General features: G+C 30.4%; 1 protein-coding gene across 1 annotated transcript; it reads left to right on the top strand.

Annotated features, from left to right (window-relative positions):
• The first annotated feature begins 2134 nt into the window (after positions 1–2134).
• On the top strand, positions 2135–8395 carry LOC132803568 (histone deacetylase 14, chloroplastic-like). The gene is made up of 7 exons (XM_060816794.1): positions 2135–2149; positions 2253–2379; positions 2732–2823; positions 4718–4774; positions 4997–5248; positions 7001–7182; positions 8022–8395. The coding sequence occupies exons 1-7, from the start codon at positions 2135–2137 to the stop codon at positions 8320–8322; spliced, it is 1026 nt and encodes a 341-aa protein (XP_060672777.1). The 3' UTR covers positions 8323–8395.
• The last annotated feature ends 969 nt before the right edge of the window (positions 8396–9364 follow it).

Raw genomic sequence — 9364 nt, 5'->3', positions numbered from 1 at the left:
GGCGACGCATATTCATATTTACGCGTCGCTTGTTAGCAAATTTTTTTGTTTGGGTGTTTTTTTTTTTTAATCAATCTGATTTCTTTCAGTATAAAATAATCAGTGAAAATATTATGAAACAGAAATGAGTTTTTTTTTTTTTAAAAAAAATTGTTAACAGGCGATGCATAATCATATTTTTGCGTCGCCTGTTAGCAAATATTTTTTTTGGTTTTTTTTTTAATCAATCTGATTTTCTTTCAGCATCAAATCACTAGTGAAAATATTATGTAACATAAATGGGATTTTTTTTTAAAAAAAAAATTGTTAACAGGCGATGCATAATCATATTTTCGTGTCACCTATTAGCAAATATATTTTGTTTTTTAGTTTTTTTTTTTTTTAATCAATCTGATTTTTTTTCAACACCAAATATTCAGTAAAAATTTTAAGCAACTTATTAACTGAACTTTTTTTTTTTTTTTTTGTACAAAAGCTTGGTAACAGGGGACACATATTCATATTTACGCGTCGCTTGTTAGGAAATTTTTTTTTTGGGTGCTTTTTTTTTTTAATCAATCTGATTTTTTTTTTCAGCATCAAATCACCGGTGAATATTATGCAACATAAACAGGATTTTTTTTAAAAAAAAAAATTATTAACAGGCGATGCATAATCATATTTTCGTGTTGCCTGTTAACAAACATTTTTTTTTTTTTTGGTTTTCTCTTTTAATCAATATGATTTTCTTTCAGCATCAAGTCACCAGTGAAACTATTATGCAACATAAATGGGTTTTTTTTTTTTTTTTTTTTGAAAAAAAGAGTTTGTTAACAGGCGACGCATAATCATATTTTTGCGTCACCTGTTAGCAATTTTTTTTTTGATTTTTTTTTCAATCTTATTTTCTTTCAGCATCAAATAATCAGTAAAAATATTATGCAATATAAATGAGTTTTTTTTTTATTTGCTAACAGGCGACGCATAATCATATTTTAGCGTCGCTTGTTAGCAAATATATATATATATTTTTAATCAATCTGATTTTCTTTCAGCATCAAATAATCAGCGAAAATATTATGCAGCATAAATGAGTTTTTTTTTTTTTTTAAATTTGTTAACAGACGACGCATAATCATATTTTCGCATCGCCTGTTAGCAAATTTTTTTTTTGATTTTTTTTAATTAATCTGATTTTCTTTCAGCGTCAAATAACGAATGAAAATATTATGCAACATAAATGAGTTTTTTTTTTTTAAAAAAAATTTGTTAACAGGCGACGCATAATCATATTTTTGCATCGCCTGTTAGCAAATATTTTTTTTTTTTCAATCAATCTGATTTTCTTTCAACATTAAATATCCAATGAAAATTTGTAACCAACATAAATGAGTTTTTTATTTTTTATTTTTTGTTTTTTTAATCAATCTGATTTTCTTCAACATCAGATATCCAGTGAAAATATTTAAGCAACATAAATGAGTTTTTGTTTTTGTTTTTTTTTTTTTTAATCAATCTGATTTTCATTCAAGTATATTTTATTTTCTGTTTAAACTTTCAAAACACTTAAAATTTATATGCTTTTTATTGTTTGATAGGCGACGTAGTTTCTTCTTTATGAGTCGTCCATTCTAATTTCTTTTTTCTTTTCTTTTGCATTTCGATTTTTTCTTTTTTTGTGTCTTTAAATATTTTCATTTGCCCCTAAAATGTTCAAAGTGAATTTCTCTTTACGTTAAGCATCAAAGACCGTAACACCCTCATTCCACAACTGCTGCAGGTCTTTAACTAACGGCTCCGTGTATACATCAATTTGATTGACGGGTTGCTTCGGTCCAGAAATTAGAAGACTTAATATCATAAATTTCCACTTCATTTACAACCAAGGAGTAAGATTATACGCAACTGTCATCACAGGCCAACAACTATACCTACTACTCAACATATGTATATATATATATATCCATATTTCCATATACGTACACAAACATATACATATTCCTCATCCATTATGCATCAATGGACCCCAAGATTATCATAGTTACATAGTTACATTATATAAAGAAAATTAACACCCTTCATGCATTAATATTATGTTACATAGTTACATGAAAAAAAAAATTAACATAAAAAATCACCAACAGAATTATCGAAAATGCAGAAGGATACTGTCGGTAATTTTTCAGCAACTATGTTAATCTTTGAAAAAATTACCGACATGGGCCATAGGGATTACACACATGCAATGACCAAATAGATGTATGCATTTTTAGGGAAAGGCAGTTGGTCTAGTTCCAAATGATTTAAAACCAGGGGATATGCAAGAAGGGAACAAGGATTTTGTTGGAGAGTTATCAGTGACCATTATGGACGCTCGAAAGCTTTGTTATTTCTTCTATGGTAACAACTATATGCTTTTATCTAGATGTATTTCAAAAGATAATTCCATTATGCTTTATGTATTAGTGAAATTTAGCTGCTTTTAGTCATTGATATGCTTTGTTAATTCCATTATGCTTTATGTATTAGTCAGTGGCATGAAGAAATTGCTTAAATATTTGCTAGGATATGAAAAATGACATAATTTTTTGTAACATTGTCTCTTTTTATTGTGTTATTTTGATCTTCTAATAATGCTCTGAATTGTCAGACCACTTGACTATTTTATATTTTATGTTTTATTTTTTAATTTAAAGCAATTTTTTTTAATGAAATTTATGATTTTCAATTGAATACTTCATACATGAAACAGGTAAAACTGAGTCTTTAGATCCAAAAACAACTATTCTTGTACCTGAAGACAGATATGGACTTCATGCAATTGATACATTGGACCCTGACATGGTAAGGCCTAAATTATTTTTCTTTAAGTTTATTAAAGTTCTTATATTATGAAGCTAATTTTTGCTTCTATTTTGCTACTTGTATGAATATTTGTTAAGGAGAAACTTCCAGATTTCCTTTGCAGATATTTCTTACTGTCCTAGTTTTGGAAGATTACCTGCATCCTTCTAGAATCCCAAACCTGTTGTTGATATCCTCAACAATTCCTTCCTTCTATCTTGCCAGTTTTGGTGTTTTTGTTGTTCAAAGTGTAATCTGAAATATTTATTCCAGTTCAAACTAAAGCTCAAATAACCAATTCTAAGGGCATCTTATGGAGTATATGTAGGCAACACCAGGATTTTTTATATTATAATGAGCAGCCCATCCTATTAAGTGGCATCTTTAACAATGTATTTATTTGCATGCTTTAACTAGTTGGTTTATGCAGACAAGTTTCACTTTGAACTATATGTCTCTCACAATAACTTCATGTAAGATTCTCTAATAAAAATTTTTAATCTTTCACACTTAACATGGTAATGTTGCCAACCTGTTAACCTCACTAGTATATGTAGGAAATTGATAATAAAGCTCTGCCTCCTAGAGTTGATTACTTTACATTTTGAAAGGCAAAGGATGTGGTTAGCTCTTAGCAGCATGCTAGAAAAGGGTTTTGTCTTAGGCAAAATTGCAATCAACAAAGCAAACAACTTTGATGACGGACACCTATTGTCTTCAACATGTTGCCTTCTTTTGATTAAAATAGGGGGAAAAAAAAAAAGTTCACTGATAAAATAAGTGATGGTGATTGGAGTGGATCAGAAATTTCAGGTTTTTAGAGAAGAAAAAAAATTGAACAGCCTTTGTAACTGCAGAGCATAAAAGTTACTAGCGCAGGTTCTGCCTTAATGAAGAATGTTTTATTTTCTGGAGCTTCTTGGGTTGTAGGTGCTTTAAGTAAGATTATGAAACCAGCCAAAAGATTGAGGAGAAAGTAGGAAAGTGATTGAATAGGAACAAAAAGAAGAAAAATGGCATAAAATTGTGCTTAAGTTTATCCATCCGAATCTACACCAATCAAGGATCAGCCATCTAAGGATGAACCTACTCAAGGTTTGATGCTGAGATATGGTCTGGCAAAATAAATACTTTTTAGCATTTGTATTCAGTTCTATTTAGATGTGGCCCTTTTCTAGGCCACTGGGTGATTGATGAGAGTTCATCTATGCCTTTGGATGTGACAATTTCCTATAATTTACTGATGTTTATTTCTCATCTAGCAGAAACTAGTTGAGCTCCATTTGATCTCCCAGAAGTGGAAGCTGAATCAGCTGTAGGCTATAGTGTGAATGAAATTTTTCCTAAGTCTTTCATATGCTTACAAGAGGAGAGGTGAGAGATGCTTTTTCATAAAGGAAAGGAAAGCAGAGGTGGAGCAGGGATTTTTTTTTTTTTTTTTCAATGGAGTTGTGGGAATGTAATTAGTAGCCCAATTGTCGGATGTGTGATTTGGTAGAAAAGTCAATAGTATTGTGGTATTGTTTTGTTAAAAAAGTCATTTGTGGTATTATTTTGTTAAAATAGTATTGTGTTTTAAGTATTTTGTATGTTATTTAGCATTATAGAGATGACATTCGATAATTATGACAATACAATATTAATGTGTTTATGAAATTATGGTGGGAAATTTATTTTTGTTGCAAATACACATTATTAATGATAACTATTGATAAAGTAAGAGAAAAAACAACATTAATAAGTGAAAACTTTCAATTTGTAGTTGCTGAAAAAATTACCATAGGTTTCATCGGTAATTATCGAAACCATAAATGTGGAGTTAACTATATACTTAAAATGTGAAAGAAAACATATCTTTTGTTTTCTCTTTCTGATATTGATGTTAATGTTGCAGACATTTCAGGAGTCACTGATTGCAGCTGGAGCAGGAATTTCCTTGGTTGATTCAGTGGTGCTGTCTCAATAAGTCTCTTATCATAGTGCTTTTTTTTTTTTTTTTTCAAAAAAAAAAAAAATGATTTACGTGTGCTAAAACTTCAACTATTTTATTGAGAATTTGGGTTTTGAATTTTCATTGAAGTTGCTTTGCTAATTATGAAAATATAAAAGGATCAGATGTTTTAGTTCTTGTTTGATATAGCCGTCTTCTAAGATATACTGTTCCATGGTTCAGGTTGCAGCATCAAAGAAAAGCCAGGACCAACCTGTTGGTTCTGCTTTGATAAGACCACCTGGGCATCATGCTATTCCTAAGGGGCCTATGGGGTTTCGTGTTTTTGGAAATGTGGCCATTGCAGCCCATTATGCACAACGAGTACATGGCTTGAAATGTGTTTTTATCATTGATTTTGACATTCACCATGGGAATGGGACAAATGATGCTTTCTATGAGGATCCTGATATATTTTTTCTTTCAACTCACCAAGTAAGTAATTGCTTGGTTTAGGCCGTAAGTTTGTAGCATTTCCAGCAATCCAAGTCACAATTTTTGTTACTGTGCATAATAGCCTAGTACTTTTTCTTACTAATTTTAAAATTCGTCAGTTGGTAGTGGCTATTAATGATATTTTCACGAAAATCCATCATTTTTTAATACTCTTTTTCTTTTTCTGTTTTTTTCCCCTTTCCTTTTGTGATATATTTATTCTTTGTCATTGTAGTTGACTTGTTGAATTCAGTACTCTAAATCTGAAATGGTTATCCAAATCCTATATTTATTTGCCTAAACATGTTAAGAATTTGATTAAGTATGGACTTTAACTACAACTTCTGTCATGATAACAAACTTGTAAATACATTATTACAGTGGTACATTAAGCATTCGTATGAAATTCTATGCATATTATTTGCCATAACACACAAAGGCATGTTTTAGGAAAAATAACCTTGTATCCATGTTTTTAACAAGTTCTGCCATCCTCTGAAAACATGCTCTTTTTCTTATATGTATCTATAAAATATGTCTTTACAAACATGTTACAGTTTGTGATGCCAATACATGAACACGATTGAATAACAACAGATGAAAGGAAAACGGTGCTGTAAAAATTCTTTTTAGATAATATTGTATTGTGTGCATGCACAAATGTGAATATGTATTTTCTTAAAACATGTAGACATTAATGGTATTCCAATTGGTGTTGACAATTTTTTGTTTCCGAAACAGTTTCCTGTCAAACCTCAGTATCAATTCTATTTAAGGTTCTTGCACCCAAAAAAAAAAAGAAAAAAAAAAAAGAAAAAAAAAAGAAAAAAAAAATTCCATTCGAGGTCAAAAACATGCTAATCAGAGTTTCTATCACTCTATAGAACTGTATTTCCTCAATTTTCCTATATAAACAAACATTGTGATCTTTCAAGATTTTGTTTTCCTTTTACTTGTTTATTGCGTGAAGGACCCCTTTTGCTTAGCTATTACATCATTTTCTTGGTTTACATTGTTCTTTCTGTTTAAAACATGTTGGCTGTAGAGAATAAATTTTAGCGAAAGGCGCATAACACTATGATTTCTAGGTACAGTAGTAGAAGAATTGATGTGATTGCAAATCTCAGATAGTAGAGGTACTGTACAGTTAGTCAAATTTTATGGTGTCTGAAAGTCAATTTTGTATTTGTGCTTCACTTATTATCTTCTTCTTGTTGGACCTAGACCTTTGTACTTTACCTTTTAATTTTATGTTTATTTGATGCAATACATTTTTTTCCTCAACTAGTTTAGTTTTACGTATTTGTCAGGAAAATGAAAAAGAAAACAGAAAAAGAAAAGAAAAGAAAACGGGAGAATCTAACATGCACACATTGCATTCAATGAGTCTAGTATTAAAAAAATAATTCACCATCTTACATCAAAATCCCCTTTACTCATTATAACGTAGCTTGACCTTTAAATCTTTTGCACTGAGATTGCTTTGTATATATTTAAATGCTAAATAACCATCATGGTTTTGTACTTTCAGTCCAAAATAACATATGCATTATCGTTTCTTCTTCTGTGTGATTCTTTTTATTTTTACCTTTATTTTTATTTTTATTTCTTATTGTTATTATTATCCTTATTTGAAAAGGATTATGAAATATGATAATCTCAACCTGATAAGTTTGACGAAGTTATGATAATTTAAACCTCAAAAGACTGGAAAATAACACCCCGTTTGCAATTTGATCACTTTTAATTCAGGATGGAAGCTACCCAGGTACTGGTAAGTTTGACGAGGTAGGTCAAGGAGATGGGGAAGGAACAACTCTTAATCTTCCTCTACCAGGAGGCTCTGGTGATATTGCCATTAGAAACATGTTTGATGAAGTTATTGTCCCATGTGCTCAAAGGTTTAAGCCGGATATTATTCTCGTCTCTGCTGGGTGAGTTTATATCCTAGAAAGTTTAACATATGATTAGAGACTAAGTGGACTTCAAAATGCAATTTATTTGCAAATCTATGCAAGCTCTAATAAGAAATTGATTAGACATATATAATCATAGTCCCATGAATATTTTAACCATCTCATTTTGTTGTGGCTTCTAAAAAAAAATGTTTTTATTCATACCTTTGAGCCTATGATGTGGTGGTAATGCCCACAAAGCTATATTGCATTGATTAAGCATAATAAACTTTCAGCAGTACAATCACCTAAGCTGTCACATCATAGAGTTCTATTTTCATAATTGGTGATAAATAGTACTTTTATAATATAATCCTAACATAGGATTTGAATTGTTTTCCACGTGTACTTGGTAACCAAACAATGAAGCTTATATTATGTTGTTATTACTAATTGGTGCAGGACCAGTATAGGAAAATGAGAGAGAATGAGGGGGAAGAGAAAGAAAAGAGGGTGAAAAATAGAAGGGGAAGAGAATGTAGACAATAGGAGGATAAAAAGAGAGAAACAAAGGGGAAATGTTTTGTAATATTCAATAATCAAGTCATGTCTATCTTTCTTGTGTTTTACACAAAAACATATTTATGATTAAATAAATAAATAAAAAATTAAATCCTATACTGTTTAGGAAACAAAACCAAATCAAACCATACCAAGTCAATTATTTACCCCAAAAAAAAAAAAAAAAAACATACTAAGTCAATATAAAATCATAGACAAAAAGTTTTCATGAGAGTGAATTATTAAACTATGGTTTTGTTCTGCAATGCTAGTTTATCTATTCACCATGTTTCATATCTTTTAACTTCATATTTCAGGTATGATGCTCATGTATTGAATCCGCTAGCCAGTTTGCAATTTACAACGGGGACATACTACATGCTTGCATCTAACATTCAACAACTTGCCAAAGATCTATGTGGTGGCCGCTATGTGTTTTTCTTGGAAGGAGGCTACAACCTTGATTCTCTTTCATACTCAATAGCAGATTCTTTCCGTGCTTTTCTTGGAGAGCCAAGCTTGGCATCTCAGTTTGACAACCCTGCTATATTGTACGAAGAACCGGTCAACAAAGTTGAGCAAGCTATCAAGAGAGTAAAACATATACATTCATTGTAAAGATGTAATGTAGATTTACATGGTTTATGTGAACATCTAAAATTGTTGTAGAGTTCAAACTATAATAGCATTGTTTTTCCTTTGTACGTACAGTAATTATAAAGTTTACAATGTGTTTATCTTGTATATATGATGTGTTTAATAATTCATCCAAACAAAAAAAAAAAAAAAAAAAAAGGAGTATCCTTACGTTTTAGACATGAAATACATCTTTCTAAGGAACAATTACTAAAAACTCCTAAGGAGAAAGAATTCATGAGTAAGAAACATTATACTTTGGTAGTTGGTAGTCATGTATATCATACTGTGCACTAGGCCAGATATTTATTATGTAGTGGGATTAGTGAGCTGTTTCGTGGAATGCTAAGTTGCAGTAAAGCATATATTCAAGTATCTAAAAAGAACGAGAGATTATATGCTTATGTATTCTAGTAGGAGTTTGAAACAGATTCAGATTTTCAAAGGGATATTAACTCTAATAATCAATGTCAAACTATGTATTACCTTTAATGGAGGAGCCATTGATTGGAGAAGTATCAAACAGACTTATGTTGTTGACTGTATCACTGAAGTTGAATATATAGCTACATTTGAAACTGCAAAGGAAGCTGTATGGCTTAAAAAATTTCTTATGGATCTTTAGGTGATATCATGTATGGATTGGCCCATTATTCTTTATTGTGATAATAATGGGGCTATAGCACAATCCAAAAAGCTTAGGTATCACAAGAAACGAAAATACATACAAAGAAAGTATCACTTGATCTATGATTTCGTATATAAAGGAGGCACGATGGTTACAAAGATAACTTCTAAGAAAAATTTAGTAGATCATTTTACTAAGATTCTACCTCAGCAAGTATTTGAGAAGCATTTAGATAGTATGGGTCTAAAAAAGGTCCTAGACTTACTTTAGAGTGAATGAGAGTTAGTTATATCTGTGCTCTAAGAGCAAGATAAATTGCAATTTCATTTTTTGATTTAATAATATGAAGCTTTTCCTAAAATGTTTGTGCACATTATATTTTAAGTATAAGGTCCA

This window comes from Ziziphus jujuba, chromosome 4, assembly GCF_031755915.1.
Source record: "Ziziphus jujuba cultivar Dongzao chromosome 4, ASM3175591v1".
NCBI lineage: Eukaryota > Viridiplantae > Streptophyta > Magnoliopsida > Rosales > Rhamnaceae > Ziziphus > Ziziphus jujuba.
This window is presented reverse-complemented; position numbering and strand designations above follow the sequence as displayed.